Genomic DNA, 21,473 nt, shown 5'->3' with positions numbered 1-21,473 from the left:
CACACTTTTAAACGGTTTTTATTGATCCCCAGATAGAGACCTCTTTAGCAAAGAGTAACTTTGCAGCATGTTCACCTGCGTTAGAAAAGCTTCAGGCTACTTGGAGTTTGTTTTCAGTTTTATACCTCAGTACGTGACCTAAACCCTTTAACAGGTATTTTTTTTCTTTGCTGGCACAGGAAACTATTTTATATAATATTTGTAGTGTTTGGGGAGGTGTAGAAACAAGAAACACACAAACACATTCATTATGAGTACCCCCAATGAAATGTTTGCTAATCCAGAGTGAATCGGTTGAAAATGCCAACAAGGAAATTTCCGAATGAGTTTCATAGTGGATGTAAATAATGCATTAGAAGCTCTATTTCCAACTTCCATCAAATAAAATGAGATTTCATTAAGTTTATTGCATTTGCAACTATTTCAGTGTGTAGCTGCTGCCCCCCCCCCCCCCACACACAGAGCAATCACTTTCCCCGCCCTTTGTTCTGGATCTGTACTGCTATTGTATTGTAAATGTTTGTGGATTTTATCTCCTCTAGGCCCTGTGCTCTTTGAGGGCATGGAATCTGGCTTAGTCACCTTTATAGCTCAAAATATGATACATTAAGTTCACTTTATAGGATTCATAAAAATTCTCTCTACTTAAACCATAACAGAAAATCCTTTTTGTGTTTGTTACTTTTCTTTTTAATCCATTCCGCTTTTTAAATCATGACAGAAGTTTTTAAGTGATAAACAGATTACTGTCCATATGAAAATAGATTTTCTTCTTTCCTGGTTTGGAAAGTTTTGGTATATAAATAGGATCATTTTTACACTTTTTAAGGATCTTTTTAAACTTTGAGACATAATTAAATAGTTTACTTGAATACACATTTTCTTGATTGTTTGATGGTGGCTTAATTAATGTCTAGAAAAATCTAGACATTCTCAAATCACAACTTAAAAAGAATTTTGAAAGGTAACTAAATAATTTGCTTGACATTTTCTTAATTGTGTGGTCTTCATAATTTTGGCAATCTGGATATATTTTCATATTATAATATTAATGCCACAAGGTTATTCTTAATTTTTAAGAGGTCTTACAGGGCGGATTTTTACTTTTTTTGAAGATAATTTAATCTTTCTTAAATTTTCTTTGCAGAGAAAAGCAAATATTATATATATTCCCTTTTTAACCAAAAAATTACACTTCACTCTTTAATTCATCTTGCTTTTTTCCATTAACAGTACGCCTTGAACATCTTTCCATATCTGTGCAACAGCTTATTTGACAATTATTTACTAAATGCTAGCTCTTTCCTTAGTATTGTTTTAGATGCTAAAGATACTGCTTTGAGTAAAACCTGCAAAGTCCCTACTCAATGTGGGGGTTACATTCTAATGGGAGAAATGGACCATAGGCAAACAAGTCATAGTGAAATGGCAGGTGCTTCTAAGGACTGCGAAGAGAAATAAAGCTAGGGAAGGAGAGAGAGAGTGACAAGGGTCACCATTTGTGGGGGGTGACCAGGGAACGCTTCTCTGAAAAGGAGGCACTCGAGTAAGGGCAGAGAGTGAGCTACGTGAATGGCTGGGGAAAGATCCTTCCCAGAGGAGAGGCAGCCTTTTCCGGCACATTGGAAGAAGAGAGCAGTGTGGCTGGAGCACAGTGAATGATGGGGAGGGACGCAGATGGCTGAAACATGATCAGAGAGGGAGCCAGGGCAAGAAATGTAGCACTGCGTTTAGATCTCATTCTTCTGTAAAGCTTCATAACTCTCCATGTGATGGCTTCTTACAACATATTTAACGAGACTACTGCTTATGGGCACTTAACTTTGCAAGTTTTTATTCAACAATGCTGCGACTAAATCCTTTTATACACACGTATGCACATCAGTGCACGCAAGCATAAATATGCATATTCATGTGGGTAAAATGGCAAAGCGAATTTCTAGTAAAAGAATATGTGGACTACGGGTTATGCACGTGTAAATATTTATATTCACCAAATGCTTCCCAAAGAACTGCATGGAGTTTATTCCCTACGCCAAAGTTTATGTCTGTGGTCGTTTTCCCTATGTCTCTTGTCAACACTAGATATTAAATTTTAAAAGTTTTTCTAGTTCAACAGTTACAGTTATGCCTTGCTTTTAAAAGTATATTCAGTATAGGTGAGGTGGAACGCATACTTACTAGCCATACACTTTTATTTGAACTGCTTATTTGAAATATATTTATTTTCTTTGTTTTCAGAAATTTTATGAATAAGCATCAGAAGCCAGTGCTAACAGGCCAGCGGTTCAAAACTCGGAAAAGGGGTAAGGTGGTGCTGTGTGTTTGCATGTGTTTGGGGGTTTGGAGAGTGGGTAAAGTTTAACCAAGTTAGATTGCAGAAGGATTAGAGTTAGTCTTGTTTCCACTGAACCTCCCTCATTCGATTCTTTTGAGCTCTGGATGCAGAATCTGAAGTTCTGCATTCAAGCCTTTGAACGGCAAGTTATTTACGTGTTTGACTTTGAACAAGTCATTTAACTTGTCTGAACTTTGTGTCTTTATCTACTAAAGGAGGATGATTCTATCTGGTCAGGTTTCCTCACTCTCCTGTGAGGCTATGAAGACAATAGATAAACTCTACTGTTTCTGACATCGGCATTTGTATTTGAGTTTTGCTTTCTTTGTTGTTTTTAAGGAAATGTTGAGAGCAAAGATGGTAAAACTTAGGAGAAAAGTAAATTAGGGAAGGAGATATTGATGAGTTTTTACACTTGAAAATTTAAGAAGTCAAATTAAATTAAATTTACTGCCTAAATATCTTTAAAGCTTGGGATATTTTCAAGTGTCTTTTACTGTGGAAAGGTAGTGATAGACCCTGTTTGATGACTGGTAACATTTCTGTTTTTGCGAGTGACTTCTTTTTATGCTATGTTCATGTTACCATCCTTTCTGCGTAAAGAATAGTTGTAAATTTTCAATCAGTTTTGCATAATTATATAGAAGGCCTTTCGGACTTCAAAAAAAAAAAAAAAACAGTTGAGCCATTACTTGAAAAGGAAAATTTTTTAAAAGGAAACATGATATGAAATATGTTGACTAACACTCGGGACAAAAACTGAAACATATTTAAGGAAATATCATGTAGAAAGATGAATTACGATTGGATATTTCCGTGTATGGCTCCCTGCTGATTGTGAAGCTTGGTGGCAGGTAATGGTCACCAAGTGCTAAATTGTTGAACTGATAGCCCATAGTATACAGCTTTGGCATTTCCAAAGTTGAGGTAGCCCTGGCAGCTCATGCTCTCTTGCATAAGTACTGTGTCTGCCTAAGTAGCGAGTCTAGCCTTGCAGAAGGAAAGGAAGTCTGAATGCAATCAGCCGTTGAAAGTAGAAGAGTTCATGAGGGTCACTAGATAGCAGCGGAGGCTGAATTTAACTGTAAATGTTGCCTGCTGGGAATTCACATTCCTACTAAAAAATGAAAAAAAAACTGAAAGTAAGCAAAAGCTTATTTTGTACAGTATTTTTGTCTTGTGCTTTCCCTCCTTTTTCCCCACCTAATTTAATTTTCATCCCTGGCTCATCCCTGCAAACTAAGGCACATGGCCTGAGCCATCTCCGTCTGCTTGGTCCTCATCTTGGTCTTACAACTTGTGTCCCCACTATATTTCCCCCATTGAAATCCAGATGTTGATATCAATACAAGGCATTACAGTCCATGCGCCTTCGTTATCTCATGGTTTAAAAGCAGTCATGGGGAAAAAAATGATGTGGATGATTTTAAAAGGACTTCATCTGTAAGGAACAATATAGTTCAGAAAGCTAATTATAGTTACGGTATTGTTGAGCCTGGTAATGTGATAATATCTAATATATGCCCAACTGTGAGGTGCAGAAAGGTTCGCCTTCCCCTGCCCACTGGGGGAACGTGTTAATCTCAGACCTGGATCTCCAGCTCGAACAGCTTTATTCGTGTGACGCTGATTCACGGTAACTGAGCTTAAAAGCCAGGAGAGGGCCCAAGGATTGCACAACAGCCGACTTGACTCAACAAGTAAACTGGCCCTTAGAGTCAGTCTTCAGTTCTGAACTGGAAAGGTTTTCTCTAATTCTGAGCTGGTTTGTCTCTGATTCAGTCAGTGGGCAAGATTGTGCCTGCATCTTCCTGCTGCTGGAACACTCAGAGAGAGCTACCAGGAATATATATTATCTGTCAGTTGATCGGGATTTATATAACTCAGGTCTGCTGGGGATTTCAGCAGCGCTTGAGCTGTTTTGTGCCAAACTGCTGGCTGGGGGAAAAAAATGGAGTCAACCTCATTTTCTACACTTCATACTAGTGAATTGCCTCCTGATGATTTATCGTGCTTTGGCTTTTCTTTTGCTATTATGATAGAGCTGACTTCAGATAAATGGTTGGCAGTTTTGTAGAGCTGAGGCAAAAAATCTAGTGAGGCTATTTCAAGGTCATTTTCATAGGCTGTCTTCTGAGGATCTGTCTTCGGTTTGAAACTGTTTGCTAGCAAAGCTAATAATGCTCTTCCATGCCAAGTTAGTTAAAAAAAATGTATTTTCTATTGCTTAACATCAAAACTAAACATTATGATAGGACACATCATTTAGAATCTATTCAGACTCTTTTCCTTTATGAAATATACACATCTTGTTTATAATATTTTCTTCAAAGAAATTATGTTTTCTAGTGTGGCTTGTGGGAATTTGAAACAATGGAAATTTCTCCCCTGAGCCATTGTTATGCTTAGCTAAATGAAATATTTAATAACTGAACTTGCCTCCCTATAAATTTTATAGAGAAATTGGATTAAAATTAGAAAAAATAGGAGAGAAAAATGACCAACTACAGGCATCCAGAGTGCCCACATACCCTGGGTTTTCCCTGAGACTTTTCATCTGCCCTGGTGTCTTTAAATCACTCTTAGATTTATAATAAGTGTTAGCAACTAATCTAGTAAACTGTCGAATTTTGAAATATGTATGTCTGCAAATATATATACGTAAATATATGTGTATAGTTAGAAAACCCATGATTGTTCTTATTCATTTACTATACTTAAGTGACATTCAAAAAAGGAAGCAGGTTGTGTTATTTATCCCTTAATTAACAGTAAGAAAAATATTATATTAACCGGTTACCGTGGTTCCCAGAGAAAGCAGTGAGTTTAGATAACTTACAGGCATATTTGAGCATCAGAAATAAGCCTGTTTCTCTGTCAGTGTAAGGGCCAGCATGACTAACTCCGTAGTGTCACACTTGTGATTCACCAACACAGTATAAATTTGAGACCCTAATTATATACTTCCCGCCTCAAGGGAGGTTAGACCTGCCAAATGGAAACTCAAGCAAGTAATGGCGTATTTTCATTAGGATTTTGTTAGTATTTTTGCTAGACTGTCCTCAAGTGAAATGCAAAGTACATATAATGTTGTTTCAGATAAAAAAGAATTTTGGGGTAAAATATTGTCGTGTTTCCCCAGATTTTCATCAGTGTTCTTGTCATTTTCTTGTTGAGGAATTTTCTATTCCTCTGGATGGATGTTTTATCTTAGCAGATGGGAGCTGCTTTTCAGCCTGCAAAAGAATGATTAATCCTAGCATGCCATCACCACTTCTTAAGCTTCCCGAGCTACAGGCGATCATCTTGACCTAATGCATTATCGCTCACTGTTCAAGTGTCTCTGGCCAGGATGCTGTCTTCCTCCTCTTACTTGCCTCTTCCTTGGCAAATCTCTTGGGAAAACAGAACTGAAGTGAAGGGCTTTATACAAACACAAGTTTTTAGTTGTCTTTCGGATTCAAAACAAAGTCCTCTGCATGAATTCTTAGCATGGTCTACATTTTTCCCTATTTACTAACTTTCATTTTGCAATGCCTCGAATTTATAATTTTCAGATCAGCAAAGTCTGTTCTACCACCCGAGTCCACATTCAAGTACGTTGTAGTGCCGTTGCGGGAATGGCCTCAGTTGGGTTTGAAAGCTGGTTACGAGACAATAAACAACTTGTGGTGTTTTCGCTTCTCATGTTCTCATATAACAGGAAAGTAAACTTCTTCTGCCAAGGGGTTAGGAGAATTACCTTTTGGCTGGACCCTGAGAGGGGGATGAAGTGTCCTTTGCTTGCCAGTGAGTTCCTCCCAGCAATCACAGTCTCCCCCCCACCCCAGCTTCTAGTCATCTGTTCCTCTGGAGTTCCCATTCTCTTCCTCCCCCTCCATAAAACAAGACCTCAATTATATTCCCCCCTCCCCCGCAGTCAACATTTGCATGTTCTTGGCTGCATAATGTTTTGCTAATGGCATCAAAAGGACTTTTATCTCTTGTTCGTGAAAAATAGTGTTCAAGTTACGTCTGTCTTTATGGCATCTTACGCTGTGTGACTCTGACTGGTACTGGGAATGCCATTCTTTGGTTCTCATGCTGTGGTGTTAACCCCTTACTACTCACCCCTCCTACTAGACCAGTATAAGGAGTCAGTCTGTACAAACCAGACAGGTGCTATCTGGTTTTCAAGTAGTTTTTTAATGTATGCGAGTCACACAGTTTAAGTAGTCCAACCATCCTGCGGGACATGTTATAGCAACAGCAAGTAGGCTCCCCAGAGGAGTGCCTTCCGCTCTTTATACGCTTCTTTTAATTTTACGTTCACGTAACCAAGTAACATTCTTACATGGTTATATCCTGAGTTTTCTGGGGGAGGTATTATATCTGCACTTGATACTCTGGAAGATGAGGATTTAGCTGTCTTCACTGCCCTACCTGCCTGCAGACCTCTTCTCAACTCTTTTTACTGTAGCCCAGTTTAGCTGGACCAGTGTGGAGGGTTTCTCTTACTGTGACTTGTGTATGCTCTTCACAGGTCCACTGTTACTGGATTACTCTTCTTTTTCTGAACATCATTTGGTCTTTGAAGTTAATGTTTCATAATTTAAATCTCATAATTTACCCTTTTTTGTTGCTGTTATTGTCAGTGCCTTAACACTACTCAATACCAACCTTTCCCTTCGTCATATAAATCTTTAAATACAAAAACTTGAGAAATTCTTATCATATATCATATTAGGCTGTCAGAGTGACAAACCCTCCCTGGCTGCTCGCCCTCAAGGCCAGTAGTACAGCTGACGACGTGAGATGTTTGCAGTATCTTTTCACCGCTGTCTGGGAGAGGCCTGTTGCCTGTTTCCTATTTTTTCTCTTTTTCCTGGGATCTCATGACTTAATAAGATCATGAGATCATGAGTTATTCTCTCATATTGGTGGAGTGTCTGCTTCAGTAGCTTTTTAGAAAAGAGTGTATGAGAAACATTTTTGAGGCCTCGGATGTCTCAAAATACGTTCGTTAAGCATTTACGCTTGGTTAACAGTTTGAACCCCGTTCTTAGAGTTTGGAAACCATTTTTCCTCATAATTTTGAAGAAATTTCTTCTGGTTTCTGGTATTTCTGTTGAGCAATTTAATGTCATTCTGGGGATGCCTGGGTGGCTCAGCCGGTTAAGCCGGCTGCCTTTGGCTCAGGTCATGATCCCGGGGTCCTGGGATGGAGCCCCAATCAGGATCCTTGCTCAGTGGGGAGTCCGTTTCTCCCCCTCCCTCTGCTACTTCCCCTGCTTGTGCTCTCTCTCTCTCTGTCAAAAAAATAAGTAAATAAAAATCTTTAACGTCATTCTGTTTTTTGATAGTTTATACGTGATTTGGGTTTTTGTCCCTGAAACTGCCAACAGCTGCTTTGTTCCCAGCATTGAGATTACACGATAACGGCGGTGTCTTATCATGGGTCCACTTTGAATCCTTGTGTGCAGACAGCTCTTTACGGAGAAACCCATGCCTTTCAACTCTGTAAAACTCTTGAAATTTTTAAATCATTTCTTTCCTTTAAAAAAAAAATTCTCAGGGCGCCCAGCTGGCTCCGTCTGTGGAGCATGCAACTCTCAATCTCGGCTTTGTGAGTTCGAGCCCTGCACTGGGTGTAGAGATGACTTTAAAAAAAAAATAAATAAATAAAAATTCTCATTTAAATTATGTGGACATTTGACTGGTGTGCCCTTTTTCGTATTTTTTTGCTCCTATTTTCTAGGTCATTTTTTCTTGACTTTTTTTCTAGTTTCGAAGAGATATTCTCAGCTTTCTTTTTCAGTTCTTCCATTGAGTTTTTGACTTTTTCTATCCTACTTTCCATTTCCAAGAACTCTTTTATACATGAAATGTTTCTTCTTTTTTTTTTAACATTTTATTCTTCTTTTCTTCTTCCTCTTCCTTCTCCTCCTCCTTTCTTAGAGTTGCAGTGTCCACTTATCTCTCTAAAGGTATTTATGATGGGCTTTTTGTGAAGTTTCTGATTCACCCTTGGCCCCTCCCTTTCCACATCCAAATTCATTCTCTGGAAGGGGAGATGAAAGTGAAGTCCTGTGAATTGAATCCTACCTTTACCTTTAATTTAGTCTTTTTTCCCTGCCTCTTCTGACCTCGGGTTTGTCATCTTCACTTCTTTTCAACAGTATGTGATCCCTTGCTTTGTTAAGGATCTGGCTCCAGGGGCTCCCAGCTGGTTCCGTTGGTGGAGCCTGGGACTCTTGATCTCAGGGTCATGAATTCCAGCCCCACATTGGGCGTAGAGAATACTAAAAAAAAAAAAAAAAAGATCTGACTCCAAACTGACCTTCCACAAAAAGTCTCTCTGGAGTCTACTGAGGGTAGGAAACTCCATATATCCATATCCCTAAATCCTCTGAAGTCCTTTCAGGGGTTCTACACATTCAAAACTATTTTCATTATAATACTCAGATTTTATTTGCCTCTTTCACACGTTCACTCATGGTTTATGGTGGTTTCCCAGAGGCTACATGACGTGTGATACCATAACAGATTGCGCACAGTGGATATGGGAATCCATCTGTCTGCTATTAAGCCAGGCATTAAAGAGATTAAACAAAGCCTGTCTTCACACTAATTTTTTTTAATTTGATAAATATTTTTAAATTTTCTGTTTTAATTTCTATAAAGTAAATATCCATAGATACAACCTCCTTACAGAAAAAGGCTCTTTGGAATCCTCAGTACTTTTTAAGGGTGGCAGGGGGTCATGAGACCAAAAAGATTGAGAACATCTGCTCTGAAGCTATAAATATACATCTATAGTTCATGGTATATATTAAATATTTAAGTGCCCTGGAATAACTTATCTTGTAAAAAGAACTAAGTGTTGATATACATGTGGAGAAAAGGAAATCTTCATGAAATGTTGATGGGAATGTAGAGTAGAATAGGCACTATGGAAAACAGGATGAAAGTTCCTCAAAAAATTTAAAGGGGCATCTGGTGGCTGAGTCGGTTAAGTGGCCAACTCTTGATTTCAGCTCAGGTCATGGTCTCAGGGTCCTGGGATCCAGCCCCGCATTGAACTTCACGTTCAGTGGGGAGTCTGCTAGAGGATTTTCTCTTCCTCTCCTTCCCCTCTCCCCCCACACACATATTCTCTCTCTCTGTCTCATAAATAAATAGATCTTTTTTAAAAAATTTAAAATAAAACTACCATATGATCTAGTAATTCCACTACTGGGTGTTTATCTGAAGAAAATGAATGAGAACAGTAATTCGAAAAGATACAGGCATCCCCACATTCATTGCAACATTATTTACAATAACCAAGGTGTGGAACAACCTAAGTATCCGTCCATGGATGAACGGATAAAGAAAATGTGATATATACATATATACAATAGAATATTATCAAGCAATAAAGAGAAAGAAATCTAATCTTTGGGACAACATGGATAGACCTTGAGGGCATTATGATAAATAAGTCAGACAGAGAAAGACAAATACCATATGATCTTACTTATGTGTGTAATCTTTCAAAACAAAACAAAACAATACCCCAAAACTCAACTGGTGGTTGCCAGAGGCAGGGAGTGAGAGGCAGGCAGAATGGGTGAAGGTAGTCAAAAGAAACAAACTTCTAGTAATGAAATAAAGAAGTTCCAGAGATGTGATGTACAGCATGGTGGCTGTAGTTAATAATACTGTGTGGTATAATAGAAAGTTGCTGGGAGGCTAGATCTTAAAAGTTCTCATCACAAGAAAAAAGAATTCTATGTATGGTGGTAGATGTTAACTAGACTTACTGCAGTAATCATTTTGTAAAATATACAAACATTGAATCATTATGCTGCACATCTGAAACTAATATGTCAATTACATAATTGATATATTGATCATTGAAACTAATATTTGTCAATAATAAGAATAGTAATAACAAATAATAAAAAGAGATGTCCCTCTTTATTTCCTCCCTCCTAATCTTTATTTTGTTGATTTGTATACTCTCCTTTATTCTTAGGCAGTTCTCCCTGAGTCATTTTCTTTATCCTAAATGAAACAAAATTTTAAGTTTTGATTGTTATACTTCATTTTTTTCTCAGATGGTTAGGGTCAATAGATTACATTGGCCTATCCTGTGGATGACAGAAATGATCAGTTACCAATTTTATTATGTATTAGATAGAGTTAACGTATTTTTGTGGCCCCTTTAAATAGAAAATAAATTGTTTGATTGAATAAATGTTTAAACAAGGGGTTTTAGAACATGTAAATCTAGTAGAAAAACTTAGTTGTTTTCCAACTTTTAAATAATCACAATGTCAGGTAAAGAATGATGAACAAAGGAAATGTATAGTTGCATTGGGAAAAGGTTATGTAAATAAAAGGAATAATTTTGTAACTTATTTATTTTAGATGAAAAAGAGAAATTCGAACCCACAGTCTTCAGGGATACACTTGTCCAGGGGCTTAATGAAGCTGGTGACGACCTTGAAGCTGTAGCCAAGTTTCTGGATTCCACAGGCTCAAGATTAGATTATCGTCGCTATGCAGACACACTCTTCGATATCCTGGTGGCTGGCAGTATGCTTGGTAAGCCCTGCGTTATAGATTCTTCTTGTAGTACTTTAAATTCCATTGAAATATTTTCTTAGGAGATAAGATCTTTATAAATTTATGAGAGTTGATAAAAAATACAAATGGGAATCTCTACAATCTTCCCCTAGTTTACAATTTGGGATGGTAGTAGTGTGGCTACAGAAACAGTTATTGGTTAGGAAAGGCATTGAAATAATTGATTTTTGTTGATGTCACAACACGGCCACTTTGCTTGATAGCTAAAGGCCAGCTTCTCATGTGTTCCTAATTCTTAAATGTTTCTGGAGCAGACATAGGAGTAAGAATGCCTGTAATAGGGAATAACTTTGTGTATGTCCGCTAGTTCCTTCAGTATATAACCCCCAAATGCCATAGCACCTTTTCTTTTGAAGCCCACCCTTTTTTCATGCAGTGAAATGTAACTGTGTCAACAAATTTAAAAGTAATTCTCTGTTTTTCATTAAATGCTGTTTAATCCGTAAATAATAAAATGTCAGAAATACAGTTCAAATCTGGTTTTTAAAAAATGTGCAGTTGTGAGTATATAGCTAAAAAGTAAGGATAGAAGTTTTAAAATTATTAAAAATAGGTTAAAAGCAAAATAAAAATTATAGAGCAGAGGCATCAAGGAAGAAAGCTTTAGAATTCTGTTTCAGTGACATGGTATGTTGATCTAAATGTTGATTAGATGTCGTAATGACCCATTGTTCCCCTCATAGTTATTCTTAGAACTTAGTTTTTATAATTAGTTCCTGCGGTAACTGTAAATCAGGAGAAGTGGTCAAATCCCCCAGGCCAGTGATTTTCAACTGCCTAGGGGACATTTGCAAGTGTGTAGAAATGTTTGGGTTGCTATAAAGACTTGGTAGTGGAGAAAGGTATGCCACCTACTTTGCTATGCAAGGGATATTCTGTCTAATGAAAAACCGCCCTGTCCAGTGCCATATCAGCGCCTTTAATTGAGAAACACTGTTTGAGCCACCCTACGTTAGGACAAGGTACATACTTTCATCCATTTTGAGGTAGAGCCACACCTAAATTTCTCCCTCTGAGAATACTCTTCCGTTTGGGTAACTGGCTCCACTTACTACCAGACCCCCTTTTGATCTGGACTGCTGGTTTTCACTACGTACCATATTAGTTTTGTTGCTGTTATTATTTGTAAAGATCTCACATTATCACTGCTGATAATTCAAGTCCAAGTATAAGAGCTGTATGTAGTGTGTTCACATCCCATTACCCAAAGATAACTTGTTAATATTTGATTAATTCCCTTCTAGACATCTCTTTACCTATATCTGCTAATTTGTGAGAATGGGATGATATTACACAAGTCTGATACTCTGAATGGCTATTTTGTATTTGTTCAACAATTGTTGTCTTTCCTGCCTGTGGGTGTTACCTTTTGTGATTCCAAAAAGAACCAAAATCATACTGATTTTGAAGGATATTTAACTTGTTCCTAGTTTTCTTTATTATAAATATTATCAGTATCTGTATACACATAGCTTTGTACTTTAATCTGATTATATCTTTATATAGTTAGCAATGGATTAATGAAAAATAGAGATATCTATATCAATCTTTGTCTACCTATCAGAGGGAGACGACCAGCCCTCAAAAGGAATATTCTAATTAACATTTTATCAAAAATCATGTGTTCCTACATGTTTACCTACACCTTTAGCAATAATATTAGGTACTCTCAAGCCTTGTCAGTTTTTTAAAATTTTGCCAATTACATAAGTGATGTTTTCATTCAAAAACTTTATTTTTTTTTTTAAGATTTTATTTATTTATTTGACAGAGAGACAGCCAGCAAGAGAGGGAACACAAGCAAGGGGAGTGGGAGAGAAGAAGCAGGCTCCCAGCGGAGGAGCCTGATGTGGGGCTCGATCCCAGAACGCTGGGATCACGCCCTGGGCTGAAGGCAGACGCTTAACGACTGAGCCACCCAGGTGCCCCTCATTCAAAACTTTAAATCGTTAGTGAAGTCAAACATTTTCTGATGGGATGATTGGCTTTTTGTATTTCATTAATTATGATATACTCTACTGATGTACTGGTAAATTCTACACAAGAATAGTCTTCAGCGAGTTTCAGTACTTGCCAAAGTCACACATGACTTTAATAGTCAATCCTATAGACCTTTTTCGGTTCTTAGTGAACTGGCAGCACTGCTGACCCTTCTGTCATTCTTGAAGTGTTTTACTTTCTTCTCTTACACGAGACCATTTTGACTTGTATTTCTCTGGATGCCTTTCCTATGGCTCTTGGGTTTCTATACTTACTGCCCCCATGTGTGTACTAAATTATCTGTACACTTTGCATTGATAATCTCACATCTTCATTAACCATCTGTATAATGATGATCAGCAAATTTGTATCTGCAGCCCAGGTTTTGCTCCTTCACTCTACATCCATATATCCGAAAAGGTTGGGCAAAGTGTATGGTAAGACTTAGGAGCACAGCGGGTACAACCCCCAGATAATCTACCAAGGCCAGACCTATGATGTAATGAAGAAAGCCAGCCAGGCACATTCTTTTTACATAAACGCTTTGTTTACTTAGTGAGTATGGGAATTGTCTTCATACCCACAAAAAATTTTTTTTACCTTCTTCCATTGTTCTTAAAACGATAGTCATCTTGGTTTTTCAGTTGTATTCTTTGGAGAGTAGATACAAGAAATATTTTTTCTTTTACTTATATTTTGAGGAAAACAGCAGGCTCACCAAAATTTTAGGAAGAGCAATTAATACTTGATTCCGGTATAAGGAAAAAAAAAATTAATGCAAGCTGTAGCAATTTTATTAATGTGTAACAAATGTTTTGTAAAAGAATTAAGTTTTTAAAACTTACCTCCTAAGAGAAAACACTATAGTTTCAAAATCAGACTTTTCAGTTATGTAACTTCTGTCAGATAGGAGTCATTAGCCCAGAGTTTTTAGAAGATTATCATCTTAATAAAATTTTGTTCCAGGTGGTTGTATTCATTACAGAGGGCTAATTAAATCTTATGCATAAATTAATTGCATGAAAATAGGTTCCTGAAGGAGCTGACTTTTCTAAAAAGTAATTTGCTTATAAAACGGTATGCTGGAGTCTGAACAGGGTTGACTAGGTATAGCACTTTCATCCAAAGATCTGACATCACAATTTAAATCAAGGCAGTTACATAAATGCATAAAAGAAGTGGCTGGTACAGTATATATTCTTCAAATATTTGTTGCACGTATGAAAGGTATTAGTCTAACTTGGTTTGTTCAAACCCCCTACCCTAATTACAATGAAATAGAATCAGAAACAAAAATACCTAGTGTTGATTCTGTTCTTCTAATCAACCAGTGTTTGTAATGGCCATCATTGAAACTTACAGGAGGGCCCTTTGAATGTGCAAATTTGTGTCATAGAAAAACAGACACTCTTCTGTTCTAGTCCATTTTTTCCATGATATTATGTAGGCCAAGGGGAAAAAAGATGAGAGAGAATAAAACACACTCTTTCCTAGTCAATGCAGCTGCCAGGTCATCAAATACAAATAGCAAGGAGTCAGATGTAGACTGTTCAACCCTGCGTGGATAACTGTGTTAGTGGAGGAGGGAATAGTTTCAAAACCTAGTCAAGTAGTAACTACCAAGGTCTGCTACAAGAGCCAAGTCTGGCCAACCTCAGTGTTGGTGAACTGGAGTGCCACAAAATATCATTAAGCCTGAGAAAGTGAACCATGTCCTAATGTCAGACACATCAGGAACTACATTGAGAATAATCCCAGACTTAACAGTGAAAGGATCTTACAGCAATAGGATCCTGGTAGAACATTAATCACACACTATGGTGGTACTGTAAAATGGATCAACCAATTTGCCTTATATTAGAAACATACACAAATATGTAAGAACACGTGTATCTACACATGCTCCCCATCCTGTGAATTTTTATGTGGTTCTAGATTTTTACATCTACTTTTACTGTTCTCCTTGATGTACAGGAATTGATCTGCTCTGCAAATGCTCCTCTCATTTCAGTATTGTCTTAATCGTTGCCTTTCTCTTTTCAGCCCCTGGAGGAACACGCATAGATGATGGTGACAAGACCAAGATGACCAACCACTGTGTGTTTTCAGCAAATGAAGATCATGAAACCATCCGAAATTATGCTCAGGTAGAGCCCCTCATTGAGAGATTGTTGTGTAGGAAGGGAAACCTCTGAACAGGATTTAGGGAAACACTGGGTTCAGAAATTCTACAAGCCACTTTTTTAATAGGAATGTTAGATAGCTCTTAAACATATGAAGAGATACTCAACTGCATTCACAATAAGGCAGTGGGCACTAAAACTTTGCAAAAAGTAGACTTTGTTTTACTTCTCACCTATACAGAACACAGAATCAGCGGCTCACAGATGTGCTCATGGGAGTCTAAATTGGTGCAACCTTCAGGGAGAGCAATTTGGTACTATCTTTGAAAACTAAAACTACACATTCCCTTTGACCCAGCAGTTCCACTTCTAGGACCTCATCCTGCAGATACATTTGCATGCGTGTAGAACGACATAGACAGTGGGAGTTATCAGTGTCGCTTGTAATAGCATCACGGGGTGGAAGCAGCATAGAAGTCTATCGGTAGAGTACTCATTCAAGTTTTCTAATTCATATGAGTTGATTATCATGGGGCTATTAAAAAGAAAGAGACTAGAAGGTATTTGTAATATGTAAAATCTGTAAAGGACTCACATTCAGATTAAATAAAGAATTCCAAGTCAGTAAGAAAAGGACAAACAGCCTATTAGGAAGTGTAGAGGCATTTCAGAGGAGAGGAAATGCATATCCTTTTGCATTCATTAGATTGGTTAAAAAAAAAAAAGAAGTCTTTAGGCCCTAGTGAAAGTCAGGAAGTTGTGGGACTGTAGAATGGAACAGCCTAGCAAACGTGCCCTTGTAAAGCTGAGCATACATGCATCTGACTAGCCGGTTCAGGGTTGGCGTACTCCTGTTCTTTCACTGGCTCTTGAGTCAGTTGTTATTCTCAGCCAGACTAGGAGTGCGAGTCCCAGGACTCGAGTGACTCTGTAAACTGCAAATCAAGTTTGTGGATTTTTTTTTTAATGTGTTTTTATTATATTATGTTAGTCACCATACAGTACATCCCTGGTTTTTGATGTAAAGTTCGATGATTCATTAGTTGCGTATAACACCCAGTGCACCACGCAATACATGCCCTCCTTACTACCCATCACCAGTCTATCCCATTCCCCCACCCCCTGCCCTCTGAAGCCCTCAGTTTGTTTCTCAGAGTCCACAGTCTGTCATGCTTCATTCCCCCTTCTGATTACCCCCCCCTTTCTTTATCCCTTTCTTCCCCTACTGATCTTCCTAGTTCTTATGTTCCATAGATGAGAGAAATCATATGATAATTGTCTTTCTCTGCTTGACTTATTTCACTTAGCATTATCTCCTCCAGTGCCGTCCATGTTGCAGCAAACGTTGAGAATTCGTTCTTTCTGATAGCTGAGTAATATTCCATTGTATATATGGACCACAGCTTCTTAATCCAGTCATCTGTTGAAGGGCGTCTCGGTTCCTTCCACGATTTAGCTATTGTGGACAATGCTGCTATGAACATTGGGGTGCATATGGCCCTTCTCTTCACTACGTCTGTATCTTTGGGGTAAATACCCAGTAGTGCAATGGCTGGGTCATAGGGTAGCTCAATTTTTAACTTTTTAAGGGACCTCCACACTGTTTTCCAGAGTGGCTGCACCAACCTGCATTCCCACCAACAATGTAGGAGGGATCCCCTTTCTCCACATCCTCTCCAGCAATTGCTGTTTCCTGTCTTGTTAATTTTTGCCATTCTAACTGGCGTAAGATGGTATCTCAAGGTGGTTTTGATTTGAATTTCCCTGATGGCTAATGATTTTGAACATTTTTTCATGTGTCTGTTAGCCATTTGTATGTCATCATTGGAAAAGTGTCTGTTCATATCTTCTGCCCATTTTATGATTTGTTTATTTGTTTCTCACGTATTGAGTTTGAGAAGTTCTTTGTAGATCTTGGATACCAGTCTTTTATCTGTAGTGTCATTTGCAAATATATTCTCCCATTCCGTGGGCTGCCTCTTAGTTTTTTTGACTGTTTCCTTGGTTGTGGATTTTAATACCATTTATTCTTGTTCCTTATTGCATTCTGGTTGCCGGCCTGGGTCATTATTCTTTCCTCCTGGGGCAACAGTGTCATTTTTACTCTTGGACTCCATCTTGATCATTTTAGGGGATAAGCATACTAAAAGTTTGAGATGAGAGCTTATGTGGATATAAGAGAAAGGAATTAGATTCAGAAATCATTTTCAGTTATAAAAATAATCAACATTTATAAAATCTCTATTTAAATAAGAAGATTGTATCGGTCTGTTCAGGCTAGAATTTTATTATTCCCAGTTTGGAAGGCCAGGGAAGCAATTTGGTTCCTGGTACAGCCTCTCTTCTGGCTCTTAGAAGGCCGTCAGTCCTGTCAGATTAGGGCCCCCCCTTGTGGCCTCATTTAACCACTTATTAAAGTCTCTACTTGCAAATACAGTCACATTGGAGATTAGGGGTTCAACATATGAATTTAGTAGGAACACAAACATTCAGTCCATAGCAAACATCACTCCACTTAAAAAAACAGCCCAGAATTCCACCAACAGAGTTGCAAGCCCTGCTTGAATGTTCTAACTAGATTGTGAGGGGGCCAGTAATCTTTTATTACTGTTAAGTTATATCAATTATTGTTTGTCTGCCAAAAAACATGTTTGTGTTAGCCTAAGAGTAGAATATCCCTAAAGTCTGCTCTCCTCTCCATCATATCCATGGTCTTTGCAATGATATCTGCAACCCCCTTCATTTCAGTTGTTTTCAATCTCTGCATCTCACAGTTTTAACATTATTGTATTTTCATCAGCTATTTTTGGTTTCTTACCTGTTATACTCTTGACTGAATTTCTTTTATTCTACATGGATGTATTCATCCTTTTTTTATTTTCCTTCTGAGTCATAATAATTCCTTTGAAAGGCTTTCAGTTCTTGTATCACAGAACGCACATATATAACTACAATTTTTTTTTATTATTACTAGAGGTCCGTGTTGTGGTTATGGTGAATTTGTACACCTATTGTCTTTTAAAATTGTTTACATAATATTGAATGGTTCTCTTTTATGTTTAGGTCTTCAATAAACTCATCAGAAGATATAAGTATTTGGAAAAAGCATTTGAGGATGAAATGAAAAAGGTAAAAATTCACATGTAATGCCTTATCTGTTTCATGTAATGAAATGGAAGGGGACAAAAATTTTATATACACAATGATAGTGCAGAAGTACCATGGACATAGTAAGTTTTTAATAAGCGTTTGTTGAATGAATGAGTGTGACAGATCATTAGCTAATAGCTATAGGAAAAAATACATGATTAGCCTGTTCATTCATGTTCATTCATGTTTGATGTAAGACAGCACGCTTTGTTCCATAGGAATAGTTTTATAGCTTCTGATCCCTGACCTTGCAGGGCTTAAATTAAAACTAGAGATTCCAAACATGCAAGAGAAATGATTATATCAAGCAAAGAGTCAAGGTATGGTGATTTAATCAATTAAAGCATGTGAAAGAATATATGGACAATAGCTAATACCCAGCAAAATTCTTTAATTTCCAAAAATACAGTTTAGCAAAGGGGATAAAAGCATTTCTTGGGAGATAATACATGAGTGTCAATCTCAGTGGTGTTTCTCATCTGTAAAATAGCTGCAATAAGATGACATACCTCATGGTTTTGTAGAAATAAATGAGATAACATATAAGGTGGTTAATAGAGTTAAGTGGTCTCTAGTAAGTAGGGAAAGAAATAGTAGCACCTCATTAAAGCAGCCTTCCTTTCAGTAATTGTAGCTTCCCTCTTCCAGTTTCTAACTCTTGTGTGTTTATATATAGCACTCACTACATTAACTCGTTACAGATTTGCATGTTGTTTTATCATTGTTTCCAATTTTAGGTGTCTGCCTAAATTATAAACCAAGGGAATAAAAGAATCATTACATCTACTTTGCCACTTACTTGCTTGCTTCCCTCTATTCAATGTGAATTCAAACCAAGAAAAGGAGAGGGAGGGGGATCCACACATAGTGGAAGATTTCAACAGTAAAATCTTTCAACAATGAAGGGTAGCCACTTGAATTGACGAGGGAGAATGTCCACGATAAATTGGAGAAGGTGCAGAGCAGCCGTTTGGTAGTTTAACCTTGGGCAAATTACTTAATTTCTGTGTGCCTTAGTTTACTTTTCGGTGAAATGAGGATCAAGGCTTTTGTGGGTATTAACACACAGAAAGTATTCAGAAAAATAGCTGGTACCCTTGACAAGATTTCGCTGTTATGAATGTATAATTCAGTTAAAAACAATACATGTTTATAAATATAGTTGTAATATGTAGACCTATGTAAGTGCATTTAAAAATCTGGAAGGACACCCATCAAGCAGCTAATAATGTTAATTCTAAGGAAGCAGAATTAGATCACATTTTCATATTATTCTGTAGTGGTAGATTTTATTCTTGCTATTGTGTATTAAAACTTTTTTAAATAGGAAAAAAGTTAAAAAAGTTAAAACTTTTTTAAATAGGAAAAAAGTTAAATGGGAAAAAAATGTGATCCATTACATTGCTAGGTACCTACAAAATAACAAGCACTTGATTGAATAAAGGAATGGAAATAATGGGGGGAAATTATATAAAGCATTTAAATAAGCATTTTACCACTTTCGTCTAATAATACCATTCATGTTTTTACTGCTCTTAGTTGATTTGCACCTTGAAAACTTCCTTAGCTATTATATTCATGTGATGAATATGCTTTCAAGAACTATTTATTTTTTTCACAGTATATCCATTTTTTTAGGGAATGTTCTGGAATACATGCAGCATCTGGTTTTAACATTGACTAATATAATTGATCAATGTGAATATTAATTTAAAAAATCTAACTTTTGGGGCGCCTGGGTGGCACAGCAGTTAAGCGTCTGCCAGGATAGTAAATTAATATTGCCCTATGCACTGTGCAGAGTTAATGGCATTTTGTTGGTGCAAAGTAACGAAAAAGTCAGCAAGGCCCCAAGAGTGATAGTGAGTCCTGGGGATCTTGGTAACCTGCCCAAGGACTATGAAACAGAGAAGATAGTCGTGGAATAGAGTCAAAGCACTAGGTGGGGGAGTCTTAGGAAAGAGGAAGGCATTGCATATGACTGAAGACTCAGAATTAAAAATGGGAAGTGGGGTATAATTCCCTTTGCTTTGGTTTTCCTTTAGCCATTCTGGGGTTGCTACTTTTTCAGTTACCCCTTCAAAATTGCTCTTTCCCACTCACATCAGAGGCCTTTTCTCCATTAAGAACTTGGGTCAGATCCTCCATTACCTCATCGCCAGGGCTGGTAAAGCTGCATGATCCAAGAAATACCGAGTTTGAGTCTTGTTATTTTTACAGGAGCATCAAGAACTTAGAAAACCCCTTTCTCACTCAACAGTCTTGTTTTAAAGAATATTACATGCTCTGAATTCAGAAAAATACATGCTGGGGCGCCTGGGTGGCACAGCGGTTAAGCGTCTGCCTTCGGCTCACGGCGTGATCCCGGCGTTATGGGATCGAGCCCCACATCAGGCTCCTCCACTGGGAGCCTGCTTCTTCCTCTCCCACTCCCCCTGCTTGTGTTCCCTCTCTCGCTGGCTGTCTCGATCTCTGTCAAATAAATAAATAAAATCTTTAAAAAAAAAAAAAAGAAAAGAAAAATACATGCTGATGTCAAAGCTCATTGACTTTTTCTTGTTTTTTGTTCATTGTGCTGTAACAAACCCAAAGAAATTGGGTAGATGTAATGGGGAGACAAAAATTTCGTGGCACCCCAAAAAAATGAAAAATGTGAAGGACAATAATATATTTCAGTAAATGTTACGCTTGTTATGTAAAACTTACCCTTTGTCCTGTACAAAGTCAAATGTAAATTTTTTATGTAACCTATTCACACTGTTCTCCACGTATCTCCTTTTGTTCCCGTGGATGTTATCTGTAGCTACGTGTAGGTAAACTTGGAAGAAAGGAACCATGCCTGAGAAAGTCTCTCTCCTTAGCACCCAGTTTCGAAGTGAAAAACATATGTGTTTCTAATGAATAATAGCTATGCTCTGCATATGACCAACTAGTTCTTCGCCATGTAGCCATGCATGTATATTGTTTGTTGTTTTCCTACTTTAGTCCTTTGCTTTATAGACATGGTTTCTTTTGTTTGACCCACAGCTTCTCCTCTTCCTTAAAGCCTTTTCCGAAACAGAGCAGACAAAGTTGGCAATGCTGTCGGGGATCCTGCTGGGCAATGGCACCCTTCCCGCCAGCATCCTCACCAGTCTGTTCACCGACAGCTTAGTCAAAGAAGGTAATTACTCTCATGTTTTCTTACCTGGCAGGGGTAAAAAGTAAAGCCACACATGGTTAGAAAAACACCAGCAACCTTTTCTTACTGTGTTCTGCTACCCACCCAT

The 21,473-nt window shown here is 37.7% G+C and overlaps 1 protein-coding gene across 5 annotated transcripts in view; it reads left to right on the top strand.

The window, feature by feature from the left end:
* The window catches only part of BZW2 (basic leucine zipper and W2 domains 2), a 62,604-nt gene that overhangs the window by 21,229 nt on the left and 19,902 nt on the right, over positions 1–21,473 (top strand). For all 5 annotated transcript variants that reach the window (XM_045793103.2, XM_045793101.2, XM_045793102.2 and 2 more), the window contains 5 exons: positions 2,242–2,306; positions 10,733–10,909; positions 14,975–15,078; positions 18,118–18,183; positions 21,232–21,367. In XM_045793103.2, coding sequence (XP_045649059.1) covers positions 2,249–2,306; positions 10,733–10,909; positions 14,975–15,078; positions 18,118–18,183; positions 21,232–21,367 — 541 coding nt within the window. In that variant the 5' untranslated portion in view covers positions 2,242–2,248. The remainder of the gene's footprint in view (positions 1–2,241; positions 2,307–10,732; positions 10,910–14,974; positions 15,079–18,117; positions 18,184–21,231; positions 21,368–21,473) is intronic.

Source organism: Ursus americanus, chromosome 3, assembly GCF_024610735.1.
Source record: "Ursus americanus isolate L20-20 chromosome 3, mUrsAme1.1.p, whole genome shotgun sequence".
Classification (NCBI taxonomy): Eukaryota; Metazoa; Chordata; class Mammalia; order Carnivora; family Ursidae; genus Ursus; species Ursus americanus.
The sequence above is the reverse complement of the archived record's forward strand: the minus strand, read 5'-3'. Positions and strand labels throughout refer to the sequence as shown.